This window comes from Oratosquilla oratoria, chromosome 26 (assembly GCF_046742065.1).
Source record: "Oratosquilla oratoria isolate Oo_2021 chromosome 26, ASM4674206v1, whole genome shotgun sequence".
NCBI lineage: Eukaryota > Metazoa > Arthropoda > Malacostraca > Stomatopoda > Squillidae > Oratosquilla > Oratosquilla oratoria.
Genome location: NC_134802.1, coordinates 4,427,311 through 4,450,087, shown reverse-complemented (window position 1 = coordinate 4,450,087; position 22,777 = coordinate 4,427,311). Strand labels below are relative to the sequence as shown.

Here is a 22,777-nt window from a genome sequence, read left to right as displayed (position 1 = left end):
AGAAACTAACGAAGCAGAACGCTTTCGTATATCACATCTTCAGTGCACTGAAGATATAATATACGAAAGCGCTCTGCTTCGTTAGTTTCTTTTTTCCAAGTGGTTTACTTGGATAGTAGATGATTTCTATGACAAGTTAGATCAAGCAATGGAACAATGTGGAAATCAAGAGGTTAAGATAGTTATGGGTGATGTAAATGCAAATGTGGGTTCAGGTGGAGAAGAAGAGGTTGTGGGGCCATTTGGGTTAGGAGAGAGAAATGACAGGGGAGAAAAATGGATAAGCTGGTGCATAGAACATCAACAAATAGTAATGAATACGTGGTTTAGGCAACATCCGCGAAGGCTATGGACATGGAAGGCACCAGGAGATACAGCAAGAAATCAAATAGACTTTTTTACTATCAACAGAAGATTTAGAAATGCAGTGATAAAGGTAAAAACATACCCAGGAGCAGATTGTAATAGTGATCATGTGCCAGTTGTTGCAGATATTAGAATAAAATTGAAGAAATTAAGAAAGGATATAGGGAAACCGAGAAGAGAAGTGTGTTGAGAAAGGACGAAGACTTGAAACAGAGGTATTTGGTTACAGTAGAAAATAAATATGAAGTGCTGCGAGAAGAAGGGGATGTAAATGATCCGGGGTTTCAGTGGCAAAGGTTATGTGAAGCAATAGAAGAAGGAAATAAAAAGGTACTTCCTGAAAATAGAAGGAGGAGGAAAAACAAATGGATAACAGAAGAAATATTCGAACTAATGGATAAGAGAAGTGAAGCTAAAAATAGGGCTAGAAATGAATATAGAGAACTTAATAGACAAATAAAAAAGAAGTGTATAGATGCCAAGGAGAGTTGGCTTGATGAACAATGTAGAGAAATTGAGGACCTTGAAAAAAGGGATTCTAAAATGATGTATGATAAGATTAGAGAAATTACCAAGAGAAAGGGGAGTAATGGGGGTGCAATCAAAGATAGAGAAGGAAAAGTTTTAATGGACGAGGAGGATATTAAACATAGATGGGAGGAGTATGTAAGGGACCTATTTGAGGACGACAGACAAGAAGGAGAAGAGGAAAATTATAGATATCTAGATGGGGAAGAAATAATGGAAGAGGAAGTGAAATTTGCAATGAAGAAAATGAAAAAAGGGAAAACTATGGGTGAGGATGGTGTGATGATTGAAATGTTAGAGGCATTAGGGGATTTTGCAATAAGAAAACTCACTAGTCTAATAAACCAAATTTACGAAAAGGGTACAATAACGGAACATATGTGTAACTCGATTTTTATACCACTACCAAAGATAAACGGAACAATGGAATGTAGTAAACATCGCACAGTCAGTATCATGAGTCAAATAACCAAAATTATATTAAGGATAGTTTTAAATAGAATAAGAAATAAAATGAGAGAACAAGTTTCATGGGAGCAATTTGGTTTCATAGAAGGGAAAGGAACAGCAAATGCAATTTTTATAATAAGAACGATTATGGAGAGGATGATAGAAAAACAACAAAATGTATATCTTTGCTTTGTTGACTACGAGAAGGCGTTTGATAGGGTAAGACATGAGGATTTGATAAATATTTTGGAAAGAGTGGATATAAATAGCAAAGACATGAGTATCATCAGAAATTTGTATTGGAAGCAAAGAGCAGCGGTGAGGGTACGGGGAGGAAGAACAGAATTTCAAGCTATAAAGAGGGGAGTGCGTCAAGGCTGTGTTATGTCTCCAGATTTATTTAATTTATATGGGGAGATGATCCTTAGGGAATTAGAGGGAATGGAAGGGATTGAAATTGGAGGATTTAATATAAATCATATCAGATATGCTGATGACACAGTATTGGTGGCTGACTCAGAAGATAAACTGCAACATCTATTGAATGTAACCGTAAGAGCTAATGAGGAGAAAGGTTTAAATGTAAATATGGAGAAAACTAAAATACTAGTGGCCAGTAAAACAGATCCACCAAGAGTGCAAGTACAAATAGCAGGGAGAAGAATAGAACAAGTAACCAAATTTTCGTACCTGGGAAGCGTATTGACAGAAGATTGTAGATGTGAAAAGGAAATAAAATCAAGGATAGCGATAGCTAAAAGCACGTCTCAGAAAATGAAAGGGGTTTTAACAAACAAGAAAACGTCTACAGATATAAGGAGAAGAACAGTTAAAACATTTATATGGTCAACACTATTATATGGTTCAGAAGCGTGGACAATCAGCAAAAAATTGCAGGAAAAATTAGAAGCAGCAGAAATGTGGATATGGAGACGAGTATTAAGAGTACCATGGACAGCGAAGAAAACAAATGAAGAAGTATTGAGAGAAATGGAGACAGATAGGGAATTGATGACAACAATAAGAAAAAGACAGTTGCGATTCTTAGGACATATAATGAGGAAGGAAGGGTTGGAAGACGTGGTGATGACGGGAATGGTGGAGGGAAGGAGAGCAAGAGGAAAGCAGAGGGAGAAGTATATGGACGGGCTGATGAGGGCGACGGGAAAACAACTCAAAGCAGCACAGATGTTACAAGTAACTAGGGACCGTGAACGGTGGCGCTCCATGGTTGCCGAAGTCCAAGAGGATATGGCACGACGGTAAGGTCTACTTTGCATAAATGAACACACGTACCCGTGTTCTTATTAGCATATATATATATATATATATATATATATATATATATGTACATATATATATATATATATATATATATATATATTGATAAGTATTTTAGACAAATTATTTGGATGATGGAGAACATAAACACAGGGGAAGGCTCGGAACCCTAAACACTCTAACGTTTCGTTCGCGTAGAACTTCTTCAGAGAGTGTATGTAGAACTGCAATTGAAGTTTATGTACTAAATCTAATTATCTTTTCGGACACTTGGGAAAGGTCGTTTTTCTGGCGTGTTTTAGAATTAAAATACTAGTTTCTTTAGCTAAATTGATAAACCCTCCTCGATGATTCGATGAATTATTAGTAGAAATATATGCTGATTCAACAATTCTTCTAGTGAATTTATCAAAACCTTTATGTAGCACTTCAGCTTCTCTCCAGTTTGGTAAATGATCGAATTTTTCCGCATGAACTACTAAAGAATTAGATGTCCTATGTGCTTTTATGTCGTTTTTATGTTCATAAATTCTTTTTTCTAATCCTCTTGACGATTCGCCAAAATAAGCCATTGAGCAACTATTGCACGGGATTTTGTATACGACGCTGTTTTCGGAATTGGTTCTCTTTTCAGAAGTCTTTATTAAATCACCTATCCTCTTGTTAGTTATTTTAGCTATGCTTATACCCGATTTTGTTAGATATTTGTCTATTATTGGTGACGTTTCTGAGCCAGGTACTGATATAAAATTTGTATTATTTTTATCATTTCTCTCTTTCTTTCGGCGATTGTAAATATTTATTGCTTTTCTTTTTGTTCTTTTCAACATTCCCTCTGGATATCCAAGTTTGTCAAAGGTTTTCATAATGTAATCAAATTCGCCTTCTAGGTATTCATTACTACAGATTCGTAGTGCCCTGAGAAAAAATCCTATTACTATACCACTCTTTGTCCTATCATCATGTGCGGAGAAGTAATGTACTAAATCCTCTTTGTTTGTTTCCTTTCTGTATACTGAGAAAGATACAGTTTTTCCCACTCGTCGTATTAACGTATCTAGGAAGGGCAATTGTCCGTTTTGTTCCTCTTCTACGGTGAACTGAATATCGCTGTTGACTGCGTTAAGCATTCTCATTTTATTATTTACATTGGTGTTTTCGGGGATGATTGCGAGGACGTCGTCTACATATCTAAACCAGTGTGATCCCCTACCATTGATTCTGATGAAGTTTTCTTTTTCTAATAACTCCATATATAGACAGGCCATCACTGCACTTAAAGGACTACCCATAGCGAGACCTCTATGTTGTTCATATTCGTCACCATTAAAAGTAAACGCACCGAAATTTACGCATAAATCTATCAATTCTATATAATCTTGTTTTCTTATGGGTAGGTCAGTATCGTTCATATCTTTTATTACTCTCTTTACTGCTTCTAACGCACCGTTAGTGGAAATATTTGTATATAACGCCTTGACATCATAGCTTACTAGCTTTTTCCCCGTGAAATCTAAATCTTTTAGTCTTGTCAAAAGATCGTTAGAATTTTTCAAATGTGTATTGCTGATCGATCCCATTACCTGTGCGTTTACTTTTAATGGTGACGAATATGAACAACATAGAGGTCTCGCTATGGGTAGTCACCATTAAAAGTAAACGCACCGAAATTTACGCATAAATCTATCAATTCTATATAATCTTGTTTTCTTATGGGTAGGTCAGTATCGTTCATATCTTTTATTACTCTCTTTACTGCTTCTAACGCACCGTTAGTGGAAATATTTGTATATAACGCCTTGACATCATAGCTTACTAGCTTTTTCCCCGTGAAATCTAAATCTTTTAGTCTTGTCAAAAGATCGTTAGAATTTTTCAAATGTGTATTGCTGATCGATCCCATTACCTGTGCGTTTACTTTTAATGGTGACGCATATGAACAACATAGAGGTCTCGCTATGGGTAGTCCTTTAAGTGCAGTGATGGCCTGTCTATATATGGAGTTATTAGAAAAAGAAAACTTCATCAGAATCAATGGTAGGGGATCACACTGGTTTAGATATGTAGACGACGTCCTCGCAATCATCCCCGAAAACACCAATGTAAATAATAAAATGAGAATGCTTAACGCAGTCAACAGCGATATTCAGTTCACCGTAGAAGAAGAACAAAACGGACAATTGCCCTTCCTAGATACGTTAATACGACGAGTGGGAAAAACTGTATCTTTCTCAGTATACAGAAAGGAAACAAACAAAGAGGATTTAGTACATTACTTCTCCGCACATGATGATAGGACAAAGAGTGGTATAGTAATAGGATTTTTTCTCAGGGCACTACGAATCTGTAGTAATGAATACCTAGAAGGCGAATTTGATTACATTATGAAAACCTTTGACAAACTTGGATATCCAGAGGGAATGTTGAAAAGAACAAAAAGAAAAGCAATAAATATTTACAATCGCCGAAAGAAAGAGAGAAATGATAAAAATAATACAAATTTTATATCAGTACCTGGCTCAGAAACGTCACCAATAATAGACAAATATCTAACAAAATCGGGTATAAACATAGCTAAAATAACTAACAAGAGGATAGGTGATTTAATAAAGACTTCTGAAAAGAGAACCAATTCCGAAAACAGCGTCGTATACAAAATCCCGTGCAATAGTTGCTCAATGGCTTATTTTGGCGAATCGTCAAGAGGATTAGAAAAAAGAATTTATGAACATAAAAACGACATAAAAGCACATAGGACATCTAATTCTTTAGTAGTTCATGCGGAAAAATTCGATCATTTACCAAACTGGAGAGAAGCTGAAGTGCTACATAAAGGTTTTGATAAATTCACTAGAAGAATTGTTGAATCAGCATATATTTCTACTAATAATTCATCAAATCATCGAGGAGGGTTTATCAATTTAGCTAAAGAAACTAGTATTTTAATTCTAAAACACGCCAGAAAAACGACCTTGCCCAAGTGTCCGAAAAGATAATTAGATTTAGTACATAAACTTCAATTGCAGTTCTACATGCACTCTCTGAAGAAGTTCTACGCGAACGAAACGTTAGAGTGTTTAGGGTTCCGAGCCTTCCCCTGTGTTTATGTTCTCCATCATCCAAATAATATATATATATATATATATATATATATATATATATATATATGCATATGTATATATATATGTGTGTGTGTGTGCAAAAAAGACACTGGAAGCGCGTGTTCTTGAAAATGCAAGGTTGACCACGAGGAAAAAATATTAAAGCAGAGTGCTTTCGTGTATTCACATCTTCAGTGCAAATAATACATAGTGAAAGGTACAAAGGTGCAGACTATATAGGTGGGAAACATGGGGGACGTGGAGACATCCTGGTGAGAGAGGTGAGGTAGTACCCATGGACCAAATGTCCATCCGCGCTTATAATGGGTGCGGAAATGTCCTACATGGTTACAATTTATACATCCTATAATTTTTTTTTTACTAATAAAGTTGTCTAGTTTATATTATAATTTTTCAGTGAGAATAATACATAGTGAAAGGTACAGAAGTGCAGACAATATGGGTTATAGTGTGGTCCAACTGTCCGTCTGTGCTTACAATGGGTACAAAATGTCCTACAGGGCTACAACTTATACATCTTAGAAATTTCTTTACAAATAAAGTTGTCCTACATGGTTACAATTTATACATCTTATAATTTTTTTTACAAATTTGTCTATTTTATATTATCATTTTCAGTGCAAATAATACATAGTGAAAGGTACAAAGTGGGTTATAGTGTGGACCAACTGTCCTGCATAGTTACAACATATACATCTTAGAAATTTCTTTACAAATAAAGTTGTCTAGTTTGTATAATCCTATATTAATGTTTATATTATCATCTTGTGTGGTCTTGATTAAACTGCTTTCGATTAAATTTCTTTCGACTATTTTGTAACAATATAGTAACAATATAGTCGAAAGAAATGTAATCGAAAGCAGTTTAATCAAGACCACACAGGAAGATATTATAAACCTTAATCTAGGATTACATAAATTAGACAACTTTATTTGTAAATAAATTTCTAAGATGTATAAGTTGTAACCATGTAGGACAGTTGGTCCACACTGTACCTTTCACTATGTATTATTTGCACTGAAAATGATAATATAAAATAGAAAAATTTGTAAAGAAATTTATAAGATGTATAAATTGTAACCATGTAGGACAACTTTATTTGTAAAGAAATTTCTAAGATGTATAAGTTGTAACCATGTAGGACATTTTGTACCCATTGTAAGCACAGACGGACAGTTGGACCACACCATAACCCATATTATCTGCACTTCTGTACCTTTCACTATGTGTTATTTGCACTGAAAAATTATAATATAAACTAGACAACTTTATTTGTAAAGAAATTTTTATAAGATGTATAAATTGTAACCATGTAGGACATTTCCGCACCCATTGTAAACGCGGATGGACAACTGGTCCATGGGTACTACCTCACCTCTCTCACCAGGATGTCTCCACGTCCCCCATGTTTCCCAACTATATAGTCTGCACCTTTGTACCTTTCACTATGTATTATTTGCACTGAAGATGTGAATACAAGAAAGCGCTCTGCTTTGATAGTTTTTCTTCGTGGTCAGCCTTGCATATATTTATATATATATACATATACATATACATATACATATATACATATATATATATATATATATATACATATATATATATATATGTATATATATATATATATATATGTATATATAAATATATATATAAATGTATATATATATATATATTGATAACTATTTATAGAATCATGAAAGGCATAGAAACTATTGATAGAGAGGATCTAATCAAATGGGATAGTAGAAATACAAGAGGACACGGAAAGAAAATCAAGAAAGACAGTTATAGAAGAGACCTGAAAAAGAACAGCTTTCCCCACAGGGTAATAGACGTTTGGAACAAATTACGTGAGAAAGTGGTGTGTGCAAAAACAGTTCACGAATTTAAAAACAGTCTAGATAAAAACAATATATGAAGACGGGACACCACGATCATAGCTCCCCTTCTCGTAAAATACAACTAGGTAAATACACACACACACACACACACACACACACACACACACACACACACACACACACACACACATACACACACACACATTTTTAAAGCTTAAACCAAAGAATTCAGTAATAGAAACATACTTTCTCTTCCATTCCATGAGAATTTGATCAGTCTCTCTCATATATCTAGCATCTTTGAAATACAATTTGTCTTTAAAAATAACAACACTGGAAAAAGCCTTTTGATAAAAAACTCACCTAAAGTCAGGGAAGGGTGTGTTTATAGCATCCCATGTAAAGAATGTAACTATATACACTGGTCAACACCAAATTTATTGTTTACGTTTTTTTTTTTTTCTAGTTTATTTAGGATAATTTTGATGTGCTGAATCCAAAAATCACATTGATTTTGCTCAATCAGCGGAAGGAGTAGGAATACGTTTCAAACGAAGAACAAACTGAATACGTAACTAGGGCGTGAACGTCTCAAACGTTTACGCAGCAGCGAGATGCGGAGCATGGCAACATTAGACCGGTATTTCTTTCGTGACATCACACCCACACTACTACAGTATATAAACAACACTAAAGAACGCGTGAGGGAGAGGAAATAATCGAATCACCAAGAAACTAAGACGTGTGGTCATTCATGAGGTCGGCTCCTTGCCGGTCTTCATCGCCCTTGGCAGTAAACACTCTTCCATTGTCTTAGTCACCGTCATATATCGGCCCCTTGCCGATCTTCATCGTTCTTGGCAGTGGACACTCTTCAAGTAATTAAAAGTCTTAGACACCGTCATATATCCGCCCTTTGCCAATCTTCGTCACCCCTGGCAGTGGACGCTCTTCAGGTGACTAAAAGCCTTAGTCAACGTCATATGTCGGCCCCCTCCCCATCTTCGTCGTCCCTGGCAATAGACGCTCTTCAAGTAACTAGTCTTAGTCACCGTCATGTATCGGCTCTTTTGCCGATCTTCGTCAGCCCTGGCAGTGGACGCTCTTCAGGTGACTAAAAGCCTTAGTTACCGCTATATATCGGCCCCTTGACGATCCCTGTCGTCCCTGGCAGTGGACGCTCTTAAAGTGACTAAAAGCGTTAGTCTAAAAAGTCTTCGAAGTCTAAGAAGCCTCCTCTGTTCTCACCTACCTCCTAGGTAATAGTGTTTGTTCTTTTTGTATGACTGATGTATTGAATTCATATATATAACTTGATGTAATGTTTTGAGCATGAGTAGATTAGATATTAAAATATTATTTGTTTGTTGTTCAGAATTTTCCTCCTCTCTGATTTGAGGAAAAACTGAAAAATTGTCACGCCATTCCCATTGATGTTACATAAAGGTTCTTGTTCAGAATTATGAAAGTAATTAGTCCAAAAGGAAGTGATTTGATAAACTCCAACAACTGATCAAAAAGAAACGGAAAGCTTTCATTGCAATGCAGAATGACCAAAAATTTTCAGCAAAACGCAAAAAATACCAAGAAGGCAAAAGTGATGTTCAGACGACAACACGTTACTCAGAAAACAAGAGGGGGAAAGAAAAAGCCCTGAAAATCCAATTCCAAGCATACTGAAACGACATCAGAATTTTCTTTCATACCCAAACAGCAGAAAATAGTTATTACAAAAATATTAAAGAACAGATCCTCGTAATTTTTGAGTTAGTGGCCGAAGCCTTTAAATTGAAATTCTGTGGTTTGAAAAGGAAGATAAATGAGACTCAGCGAATCTGGCGCAAAATTGGAAAGGGTATATTTGCCATGACCTGAATTAATGGGTGTAGATACTTTTGAATCTCTTAAGCAGGTGCACCCAATTGAACAGTTTAAAAGAATAGTAGACTCAGACGTCAGGGTCTATGATGAGGAACACAAGTACTGTAATTTGTCAGAAGCAACTAATCTCGCTGACGAACACTCGTTAATCCATAAAAAACATAGATATGTTGCAGCAGGTCGCAAAGACCAGGAAAGACATTAGACCCACCTCTCATCTACACCACATTGCCACACTCCAGAGGCGAGAGAAGATAAAACGGGAGAGTCTTCGTTTAAAAAACGTGGATATAGCCCCCGTCTATGGCTTTCCGCCTGTAGTTATTGTTACAGAAGTGGAAAATTTTTAGAATGCGTTATCACAATAAATCAGTTAGGCCAGTGCTAAACAAGAGCAACAATAATAAACCTAACGGACCTTCAAGTTATCCAAATACAAAAGCTAAAGACAAAAAGTACCAGAAAGTAAGTGATAGCACAAGCCCTTATTTCAGATTCCAACGTACCTGTTGAAAACACACCCAAAATTTGATCCACATTTTGTTCCCGTCTTACATCAGGAAATTATATCAAATTTCGATCAAAGGAATTCACAATGCATTTCTGTTTAAGAGATACAAAGACTCTTGAAACCTTCATACTTCCGACACAGTCAAACTTGGGTAGAGATGTTATTATCAACACAGAAACAGATATTAGGATATCACCCTAACTTAAATTTTATCTTCAATCCCCTCTCCATACAGGATAAGTTATCTTAGCTGCTATAGATGAAATACCCGTCGAAGGAACTCATCTTTTGTCTAATGATATAGTAAGAAATCAAGTGAGCTCTTCTATTGTCAATAATCAACCTTTCACTGAAGTTGATCTTTCTTTGGTTGACTCATCGATATACCCTGTGTGCACATTCACAAGGTCACAAAGTAAAAAACTAGAAGACAATGTCTCCTCGGATTCTTCAGTTCACTCTACTATACTCGTCTCAAAAGTGGCATTATATGTCTCTGAGACAGGCTTTCTAGGTCTTGACTTCCTTTTTGTTGATGGCCCAACTGCTGTTAGTGAATTCCCCCTCATAACAACCCAAGATACTCTAACAAACTAGCAAAAGGCAGATGGTAGTCTTTCTCCTTTATGGAAGCAAAGCGTTTTTGAGAAGGATGCGGAATCCTTATCGAGATGTTTCTATGTGAGCAGAGACATTCTAATACGCAAATGGTAAGCGTCAAAATCCACCATAAGTCGTTTCTGGTAAGCTAAGTATCAGATTTGTGTCACAATTCAAACGAGAAACAAAATTCTTAGTTTGGTACATGACGCACCTTTGGCTGGACACCAAGGTGATCGAAAGACTCTTTCACAACTCCTGAAGCATTTCTATTGGCCTTGCATCTTTAAGGATGTCTCTAAACAGTGGCTGGATTAAAAAAAGAATAACAACAGGTTCTTTTACTAGGCTAGTAGCATGCAGATTCGTTTAGATAAACACCTATAGAAGATGTAATGCCTGCCATTTATTCTACATTATTTATTTCTTATTATTTGTATGTTTGTTTATCAATATTTGTTTTATTTTCATTTGTTATTATTTATCTTTCAATTCATTATTATTTACTATTTACCTGTTTGTTTATTATTTAACTATACCTATGCATTTATTTATTTCATTTATTATTATGTTATTGTAATTTTTATTTATTTATAAAAAAAAATTCGCATTTGACCTAGTTATGGACCAAAAGGTCCATGTTCCTCTTTTTTTTTTTTTTTTTTCGTAATCGACGTTGATTGACTTTACCTACATCGATGCGGAACAAACCACCTGTGAGGAACTGTGGTGATTGTTAGACAACTCCCTGCAGATGAAGAAAATACAAGTACCCGACACGGGCACTCACCTCTACACTAACGTCTCAAATGATATATAATTAGAACAAAGGATTACAAAGGAGGAGCATGCCGACAGGAGATCTTTGTGTCCATAACTAGGCCAGATGCGAAAAATTATAATGATGATAAATAAACGAAATAATAATAATATAGATAATGATAATTAAAATAAATAGGTAAATTTAGATAAACAGGTAAATAATAAATAATAATAAATGGACAGATAAACAATAATAAATAATAATAAAATAGATAATGATAAACAGACAAATAATAACAAACAAATAAACAAATGTAAAATAAATGGCAGGCATTACAACATCTTGCTTAGGTGTTTACCTAAACGAATCTTAAAGCTTCGAACTGAACTACATTGCACTGCCTCTGCAGGAAGTTTATTCCATTCATTAATTACACGATTGGCGAAGTTGCTTCTACCTATTTCTAAATTAAATCTATTTCCTGACAGTTTGAGACTATTGTTTCTCGTCGGATTCTCATTCGGTGTGAAAATTTTGTCACTTTTGATGTTGTCAGTTCCCTTTAGAACTTATATTCTAATGTCATATCGGCACCAACTTTTTCGCCACCTACACTACCTCTCTCATCCTGGCAATCGTGCATCACAACGGATGATGAGGTCCGGGTTCGTTTGGCCCAGCAACAACCAGGCATTGGGCTTGCAACTGCATCGAGTGTGAGTCTTCCAAAGTGACACACAACACAGTTTCCCCACCATTTCCATTCCATTCTGCCTCTGCCAGGTTCAGTCCCCTCTCTTACTCCAACGGCTTCAAGTATATTTTCACGTTGACTGCTTCACTCATTGGCCGGAGACTGTGCCAGTTCCTGATATCAACACGGACGCCGTTGCACGAGCATTCAACACCTGGATTGCTCACTTTGGCTTCCCCCCAACCAAACATCAGACAGAGGCAACTACATTGCACTGCCTCTGCAAGAAGTTTATTCCATTCATTAATTACACGATTGGCGAAGTTGTTTCTACCTATTTCTAAATCAAATCTATTTCCTGACAGTTTGAGACTATTGTTTCTCGTCGGATTTTCATTCGGTGTGAAAATTTTGTCACTTTTGATGTTGTCAGTTCCCATCACTCAATGGCCGGAGGCTGTGCCAGTTCCTGATATCAACACGGACGCCGTTGCACGAGCATTCATCGACACCTGGATTACTCACTTTGGCTTCCCCCACTGGGTCAAAATAATTACTCTGCTTGGGATTAGCCGTTTCAGGACGACCAGTTAGCATCCACAAGGTACTGGTACGGTAGATCGCTTTCACCGCCAGCTCAAGTCGGGCCTCTACGCACGTACCCTCAAAAACGAGCTCTGGTCCCCCGCATTGTCCCAGGTACCCCTCGGCATCAGAACCTTTCTTAATGCTGACATTGGACACTCTTCCACAGAACTCAAACTCCAGCCCGTACATCCACGCCAACCCAAGTTGCCCAGAAACTTTGTAAATCAAGATTTTCTGTATTGCACCCAAGTGTTCGTCAAAACGAACGCCGTCAGAAGACCCCTGCAGCCTCCATACGACGGACCCTTTGAAGTCTTACGCTACTCGTACACTAAAAAAACAGACAACTTGACTTACAATATTGTTAGGAAATTATTTGATCAGGGAGGACTCTACAATTTTTCCTGTAGTTTCAATGTGATTTTTAATTATATCATCCTTCTCCCAGCCCATACGGTGATTTAATCCAGCATTATTCCTTCATACTGCTGGTTTTTCCTGGGCGTATTTGATTGTGTTTTTGTGCTCCTTGATCCTAGTGGGAAGGTTCCTTCCCGTTTGGCCACAATAAACTTTAGGGCAGTCTTGGCAGAAAACTTATAGACACCTGGCTAAGATCTATCTTAAGAAATACTTAGAACATTAGAAAGAGGATGTCAGAATATATACACACATACATACATTGTATATATATATATGTATATATATACAGTATATATATATATATATATATATATATATATATATATATACATATCTGAGTGTGTGTGTGTGTATGTATGTATGTGTGTGTGTGTGTGTACGCAAACTGGACGAAAAAATAGTGTGTGCAAAAACATTCACGAACTTAAGAGCAAACTAGACACTATGAGATACAAAGGCGGGGGCTCACGAGCGTAGCTCCCCTTCCCGTAAAATACAACTAGGTAAATACAACTAGGTAAATGCACACGTCGATTGTCACAGTGTAAAGACGCCTCAACTAGAGCTCCCAAGAAACAACGAAACTTCTCAACTATAAATGTAACAGGAAATCTATTTGTGTTAATTGGGAAGGGGAATATGTGTGGATGCCAGTGATTATCTAATGTAGTGGAAAAAAGTGAGTACCGAAGAAAATGAAAATGAATCGAAATAGACCAGGAAATAGCAATGGAGTTGAACCCAATGTACATATTGGAAAAGCTTTGACACCTACTGGCACAATATCGAAGCGTAGTGAAAACATCGAAACACCATTAGGTGTTGTAAGGTATGAATATTTTTTTTTCTGGATTTAACAAATATAACAGAAGACTGAGTAGAATTATAGACATAGAAAAGGAGATGAGATCATGGAATCAAGATATTTAGGAGCTGAAGAAAGAAGTCATACACCTAAAGAATGAATATAACGAAATCTACAAAGAACTGAAGGACTTAAAGAAAGAAAATGCGGAAATTCTGAAAGCAGTGCAAGACGAAGGGGAAGAAATAGAAAAGGAAATAGAAGTGCATAGAGTGGGGCAATATTAAAAAAAATCGACTTCTAAAGAAAAGATTAAGGTCACAAATGGTAGTATAAAAACTATTAGCAAAAGCAGGAAGGTTAGCAAATAGTAAAAACTATAAAACTATAAGAAAAAAAATTGAAATACGAGAAAAAAGAGAGAAGACACTGAGAAGTAAAAAAAAAGAGGAGATCGAAAAGAACGAGTTCTATTGAAGAAAAAATAGTCATGGGGCTGAGAAAATGGTATAAAAAAAAACACACAAAAAAACCCCGAAAGAAACAGAGAAAGAGAGAAAGAAGAAAAAATAAAATAAAAGTGACTTATACTGACAAAGACGGTTTGATATCAGGATTAAACTAAAAAACAGATATAATGGGAATTGTGGAGAGGAAATTAAGGGGTCTACTGCCGCCAAATAGTGTTGGACAAGGATTATATAATCACTAGATGAAAAATAGAAAGGAAAAACAGGGTGGAGGGTGGAGGAGTCATGTTTTCGACTAAGAAAAACTTAAATGTGACGAAGGTAACAGAGAGAGAAAATATTGTGGGAATGATCATGATAAAAGTTGAAAATAGTGACATGAAAAGTAGAAAGTTTGTGGGGACTTATGTGCCCTCAAAAACGGGTTTTTGGAAATAGAGCGATTATTCTAAAATGTCAGAAGACACAAGGCATTTATTAAATGAGATGCTGAAGGACGGAGGAAACGTAGTATTTATGGAGATTTTAACTGCAAAGAAATATGTCGGGAAGAGATGATAGTGAAAGGTGGAGAGGTCCTTTGGGGAAATATATTACTATATATGATTATAGAATACTAAAATGACACAATGGGTAAAAAATACCAGATATAGAAATAATGAAGAAACGCCGATACTAGAGCAAATAATTACATCAGAGCCTGAAACTGCATAAAATTGAACACCAATTAGGAAGAGTCACCACATACTACTTGAGTTTGAACTGAAAGAGGAAATATATATGGAAATAAATGAGAAATACAGGAAAGAAAGATTGATGTATAACAAAACGGACTTTGGAAAACATAGAAACTTCTTTCAAAAAGCGAATTGGGAAAACCTTTACACTAAAAAGAAACAAGTGGAAGAGAAATGGATGATTTTTAAAGAATTCTACAACGAAGGATTGTATGAATATGAACCAAGACAAAAACAGTACAATGTGTATATTAAGTGCTGGTTTAACAGAAGGTGTAGTAGAAAGGATAAAAAAAATCTGGAAAGTGGCAAACATATCAATCTAAGGAATGAATATGTAAAAGTACGCAGGGAGAAAAAACACATGAAAAAGACATAACAGAAAATGTAAGGATCAATAGATATGTGAGCACGAAACAATAATATTATGACAAGGGAATATAGAATATACAGAAGAGATTGAAATGTCTGAAGTCATGAGCAAGCACTTCAAATCTGTGTTCACTAGAGAAAATATGGGGATGAAAGAAGTGAGGTGAGATCCCCGCCCATGAGAAAAATAATTGTAACAAGAAAAGAAATAATGCACCAAATAATAAAACTTGATGTCAGGAATTGTAAACTGAATTCTAAAGGAATGTATAGATGGACTAATAGACAAAGTATATAAGGTAATAAGCTGCTCACTCAAAGAAGGGAAAATACCGGAATAAAGAAAAAATGCCAGAGATAAGATTTCCACTTGGGAAGAAGTGATTAGTGGTGTCCCACAGGGATCAGTAGAATGTTACATGAACTTTTTTGCAGATGACGAAAAACTGATAAGGAAAGTACAGAAACGGACTTTGAGTCGCTACAGAGACATCTAAACAGGATTTGGGAATGAAGTCAGAAGTGGGAAGTGGGGTTCGACCTAAAGAAATGAAGCATAATGGAATTTGGACAGATTAATATATATATATATATATATATATATATATATATTTATATACATATATATATGTATATATATACATATCTTTACATACATATAAATATGCATATATATGTATATATATATGTATATATATATATATATATATATATATATTTATGTATAGGCTGGTACATTGTGACAAGTTGATGAAAGTGGAAAAAGAAGTCACGGGTCTAGTTCCGAGTTTCTGAGTTTATTTCTGACCGGTTTCGCTCTATGCTTCTTCAGAGGAATGTATATATGTATAAATATATACATATATATATATATATATATACATATATATATGTGTGTGTATGTGTGTGTGTGTCAGGACAATGTAAAATCGGTACAAAGGAAGAAAAGAAAGTAAGTTCTGGGAATAATTATCATAAAAATATGACTCCTGATAAACAGATAAATACAATTGTCGGAGAAACTTTCAATTTGCTAAGATCAATAAAAGTGGCCTTTACCTACATGGACGAAGAAATTGTGAAAACAATATTAGTAACACTGATAAGGCCAAGACTGGAGTATGCAGCGACGCTATGAACACCCAGTACTAAAAATAATATAAAAAAAATTGAAAGAATCCAAAGAGCAATTACGAAGATGGCCCCAACACTTTCAAAACTGTCATATGAGGAGAGCTTGTCAAAGCTGGAATTACCGACTTTGGAACAAAAAAGAGAAAGGGGTGACCTATTGACCATCTATAGAATCATGAAAGGTGTGGAAGTCCTTGATAGAGAAGACTTATTAAATTGGGATAAGAGAAATACAAGAGGACGAGAAAAGAAACTCAAGAAGGACAGTTATAGAAGGGACCTGAAAAACAACAGCTTTCCACAGAGAGTGGTGGATATCTGGAACAAACTGGATGAAAAAATAGTGTGTGCAAAAAACATACATGAATTTAAGAGCAAACAAGATACTGCGAGATAAAAAGACGATTATTAGATGCTAACTAAAATGTTTTTGATGAGTCACATTTAGGCATCTACAAATAGCTCTCCAGCTTAGGTTATGAGGATGGTCCAATTAATGTAAATACTATACTCAGTATTCATTTATCCTACTGCTGGAGGAATTTTGATTCTGCTGGGGTGAAGCTCCTCCATTAAATACTCATATTTTCTTCAGAAATGTCACTCATTTCTGTAATATGATATTCAGTGGCGCTATGGTGTGCGTTTATATATGGATTTTTTTCATTGATTAGTACTGAATAGAAGAAATGTTATGCTGAAAAATATTGTCATAGGAGATTAGGGGTAGTGACTTGATTTAATTTAATTACTAATCCTGTACACACGCCAAAATTGTCTCGTATATGTTTTCTATTAAATTCAACCTATTTGTGACCATTTCTGTTTATTGAGTTTAGTGTATTCCACCTCGAGAGAAACGATACTGTTTTTGGCTGGAAACCTTTCTTACCTATATGCCCTCCAGGTGGGACCCAGGTTCTAGGGAAGGTGCGCATGTGCGCAGCTCGCCGAGTAAGCAGAAGACATCCGTCGGCCGATTGGAGCAGCGCCACCACGCCCACGTCCATGCCTCTACTCCGGATTTCAGGAGGTAAGGAAGCACGTTCAGCATTGGACATTTTCAGTGGAACGCAAAAATCGGGGTGCTGGTGAGAAAAAAACAAATAGGACAATCTTTTAGAACTAATTTGTGGAATTATTGCATGGACGATCTCAGCCTTCACACTGATTTAAACAAAAGGATTTCAACACAAAGTATATACCATAATTAATGAATAAAGACCATTAAAACCGCTCACATCAGCACTTCAATTAGACCAACGGCAGAGAAGGCATGTTTGGCGAAGGTATCAAGCCATTTATTATATGGACCACATATATTTTGGCCGGACAAAAAAAATCATGCGTTTGTTTCTAGGCTATTATGGACCTGAGGAATGTTATAGATAAGTTTTCCTGGCAATTGCTACAGTCTATGCAATAATACAGTACCATGACGAATTAGTCATGTTGGTCACGAGGGAAATGAAATTGGCTAATGATTGTATTATCAAGATTTATTACATTATTAGAATATAGAAAGCAATTCTGTTGCTCATCTCAGCAAAAATGAATATCTTATTGAAAAATTAAACTTAAATACAATTTCTTTTGATAGCTTGATATCTTGTTAATGAAAATTAATTGTTTTTAAGTATATAAATAATTGAAATATCTTTATATATAATATGGGTTATTACAAAAAATAATATACCTGTTCTTAGCAGTGAAAAATCTGCTCAAAATTGTAGAAATGTCATCAATAATACCTTTATTTAAAATATTATACTTTAGAAAAGAAAACACCTGAACTCATCAGTGAGAAATCTGTTGGAAAGGAGGAAAATAATAATTATCATGAAAAAATACAGTGCATGTATTTGTTTGTCTCACTCCTTACACTAGGAAATAAGTTGTTTCTCTCATTTAGACACAAACTCACTTTGCACTTGATACACCTGATATTGGTGCGACCCGCACATCCAACTCGTTTGCAGTACAAACGAGGATTTTTCACCTCTGGGAAGTGCCCTACTTTATCTAGTCTCCCATCATTCTGGGGCCTGAATTGGCCAACTCTTTGAATTCTTGTTGATGGTGGAGGAGGAGTTCTCTCACTTGAAGATGGACGACCTCGCTTGGGGATATATTTCCCTACATTGATGAGTGATTCTGACAAGGACATCCTGAAGGTCAGTAGGGAATGTCTTTTTTCCTGGGGAATCCTTTTGGCCTCACAATCTCTTCGGTATACCAGCCATGCCTCATTGATAGTCATGTCAATCATGTGATAGATGAGTCTGTGATAATATTTCTTAGAACGTACCGAGATCCTATATAGTACTAGAAGACAGATAGCCAGGTCTACACCTCCCATGTTCTTATTGTACAAATGTATGATGTTAGGCTGTGGAATTTCCACAACTTTCCTCTGACTTCTATCATAGCGTCGTGCAGTGTGAGTTGGATTGCCCTCAGCAAAGGAAGACAATAATGTAACACATTTATTGTCAAACCATTTGACTGTTGTTGCCAGGCTGCCCTCACCAGATAATTTCCATTCCTCAAATGTACCTCTGCATTTCTTCTTCATGTCAGCATCCAATGTGAACTTGAGGCCTGGGAGCCGATTTGCCCGGATTGTCCCACAACACCATATATTCCTGTCAGCTAGATGTTCTACAAGTGGTAAAGATGTAAACCAGTTGTCAAAATATTGTAGATGATTCTTATTGTTTGGAATGGTCTCAGCCAAGTGTAAGACAATATTAGAGGATGTACCCAGATCTAAAATACTGTCTCTATTCACAGGTTGAATTGACCCTGTGTAAGGTATGAAGTCATGAATAAGATCCCCACTGTCTGCAAGAACAAAGAACTTGAAATCCCATTTTCTGGGTTTCATGGGCATGTATTGTTTCATGGAATGCCTTCCCTTGAAAGGCACCATTTGTTCATCAATGCAGAGGTTTTGTTGCAATGGAAGGTCTTGGAATTTTTTACGCAAATGGTCTACCATTGGACTGACTTTGAACAGTTTATCATTGTTTACCTCATCAGTGTTGTCCCGAAGATGTAAGTTGGATTTTATAGTCTTCCATCTGTTGCAACTCATAACTAAAGCAGTATACTCTCTATACCTCCCAAATAATTCACCAGACCAATGGAGACGTGTCTGGGGAGTCCTAATAATGCTGAAATGAATAAGTAGACCTATCCATTGTTCAAGTTCTTGCCTAGTGAAGTTTAGAGGATTGTTCACATCTTTTTGTGTAGCATACAAATTAGACTGATAGACTATCATATCTAAAAAATCAGGAGTGAAAAACTGTGTGAAATACCGTAATGGGTTTGACTGTGATGGGTTCAAGTCACTGTTGATTGAAGCTGTCTCATTGCCAGGGATAAAATTTGGTAAAGGTGAAGGGGTGTACTCTGTTTTTCTGGTCCAAAGACGTAGATGACGAATCCGTCATGTTGGTCATACGTTTCTTTGTGTGCGCCATATGACCAACATGACGTATTTGTCATCGACATAAAATGAGCTCATAGGGTCCTTATTTCATAAAAGAAACATCTATAACTATAACTATAACTATAACTATAACTATAACTATAACTATAACTATTCCCATTTCAGAAAAAAATAATATGCAGCATTTAACATATCTGACAACTCCTCCATGATGAAATAAATAGCACCAGAAATACCGCGTTTCACACCACTGTTGATGTCATCAGCTGTTGGTGAACTGCCCAAGGGACTCTCGACCAATAAGCTTCAAGTGTTGTTCTCAGAGAGAGGAAGCCTAGACGAATTCGTCAGGACAGACACACCGGTTATAACTGTTATTCTATGCCAGTGAGACTCACCCGAATCTTGACTGACGATTTCGTCAGGTTGGGATATAGAGGGATAAAAAGTGGTAAGGCAATTGGGAATACAATGAGTTGACCCGCATAGCGTTCATGTCGGCAGTAGAGGAAGCAGTCTTTAAAGATGACGTCACCAAACCTTCATTATACTTCAGGTACATAGACGACATCTTTGTGTGCGCACAGTCAGAAGCCCTTCTCCAGGGATTGAGACTGCGCCTCCAGGAGGAATCTGGTCTTAGCTTCACGACTGAAATGAATAAGGATGGCAAACTCCCTTTCCTCGATATTTTAGTGGACTCTTCTTCCGGGGAATTTACAACGAAGGTGTACAGGAAACCTACGAACTCTGAGAAGTGTTTGAACTACAAAAGTGAGTGCCCGACTAGCTATAAAACCAGTGTGATTAGAGCGTATGTCCGGAGGGCTATCAAAGTGTGTTCTTCCTGGCAGGCTCTGCATACAGAATTGCAGCACATCCGCCAGATTCTGGTGAATAATGGTTTCCCTAATAGTGATTTTGATGTAATTTGTAATAAAATGTTGTGTGACCACCTTTCCCCACAAACATCCCCTAAGCCCCAATTCATTGATATATACTACCATAACATCTTCAACAAGGGTTACAAGAAAGATGAAAAAATAATTAAAGACATCATCACTAAGAACTGTCATCCGGTATCTAAAGATAAGGAAATCCGGGTGGTTGTATACTACTCCAACCCTAAAACTAGTTCATTGGTTATTACTAATAACTTAATTAGTAATAATGAGACTATGTCTAAAACTAATTGTGTTTATGAATTCACCTGTAGCACCGGGAACTGTGTAGCCCGTCATACAGCATATATTGGTTTTACTAGATGTAGTCTCAGTAGGAGAATTACTATGCATTTACAAAATGGGGCTATAAAACATCACTTAAAGAAATACCATAACCTAACAGCCACCCGTGAATACCTAGTTTCAAACACTAGGATTATAGCAAGTAATAGGGATGTACATAAACTTAAGCTTCTAGAAGCTATGTTTATCAGAGAATGTAGTCCTATCATTAATATCCAATGCAACATGACTTCTGTCATCGCTTTGTATAGCAGCACCAAGCTACTACCTAGCATGACCTCTCTCCGAAACCCCCCCCCCTCCACCTCCTCCTACCCACTCCTTCCATCCTCCCCCCAACCGACCCCGCAACCCCCTAACCCCCAACCCCTCCCCCAACCCTCTTCTTCTCGTATTATGAGATACCACCCCCGCCCCCTCTCCCGCCCTCCACCACCACCCAAGCCGGCTAGGCGCATATATATGTCACCGAGCGAAGGGTTTTCTTCGTCATTTCATCAGACCTTTAACTATTGTAAGTAACGGTCCCCATCAGCCCATGTATAGTGTTTATTTTGTGTGAATTTGCGCATTTATTGATATTTGCTTCTATATTTGTATAATTGGTTAGATTTACATGTTGTTTTCTATATTTCTGTACGTCATTATTATCTATGTTACAGAATTTCCTGAAGATGTCTCTTTGTTAGACGAAACGTTGAAATAAATGAATCATTTTGGCAACTTGGTATATGCCCACCCTCTAAATGGCAGAATATTGGTTAGAAAACTGGAAAATACTCACAAGAAGATCAACAACCTCACTAACGCTGTCGATTTTAACAATGCATGCATACAAGAGAATCTGCTCCCCAGATATTCAAATATATATATATATATATTTATATATATACATATATATATACATATATATATATGTATATATATTTGTTATATATATGTATATATATATATGCATATATACATATATATATATATACATATATATATATATGTATACAATATATATATATATGTATACAATATATATATATATATATATGTATACAATATATATATACATATATATATATATATATATATGTATGTATATGTATATATATACAAAACTGATCCAAGCCTAATGTTACTGGCATCACATTAGAGAGAGAATAGCTCTGAGAAATCTGGGGCTTGCAACACAAGTGCAGAACACAAAAGACTCTTAGCTTGAACAAAAGCGGAATAAGCCTCAGTTCACCAAAACTTTGTTCCTATCTTCAATAAATTAGTTATTGGGGCCATTAAAGACAAGAAATTATAAATGAACATCCTATAATAAGCTATGGTTTATATAAAGCTACGAACCTCTCTTTTACTCTTAGGTGTGGCTATGTTGAGAATGGCTTCTACTTTAGCGTGGGGCGGAGCAACCTCTCCTTGCCCTTTGACATAACCAAGATAATGAACCTTGGCCTTAACGAAATCACACTTGGTCAAATTAAGCCTCAAATCTCAGACACTAAC

At 36.2% G+C, this 22,777-nt stretch overlaps 1 protein-coding gene across 1 annotated transcript in view; it reads right to left on the bottom strand.

Annotated features, from left to right (window-relative positions):
* The window catches only part of LOC143039236 (m7GpppN-mRNA hydrolase NUDT17-like), a 149,756-nt gene that overhangs the window by 78,974 nt on the left and 48,005 nt on the right, over window positions 1–22,777 (bottom strand). The window contains exon 4 of the mRNA XM_076209106.1: window positions 17,460–17,655. Within this exon, the coding sequence (XP_076065221.1) occupies window positions 17,460–17,655 (196 nt within the window). The remainder of the gene's footprint in view (window positions 1–17,459; window positions 17,656–22,777) is intronic.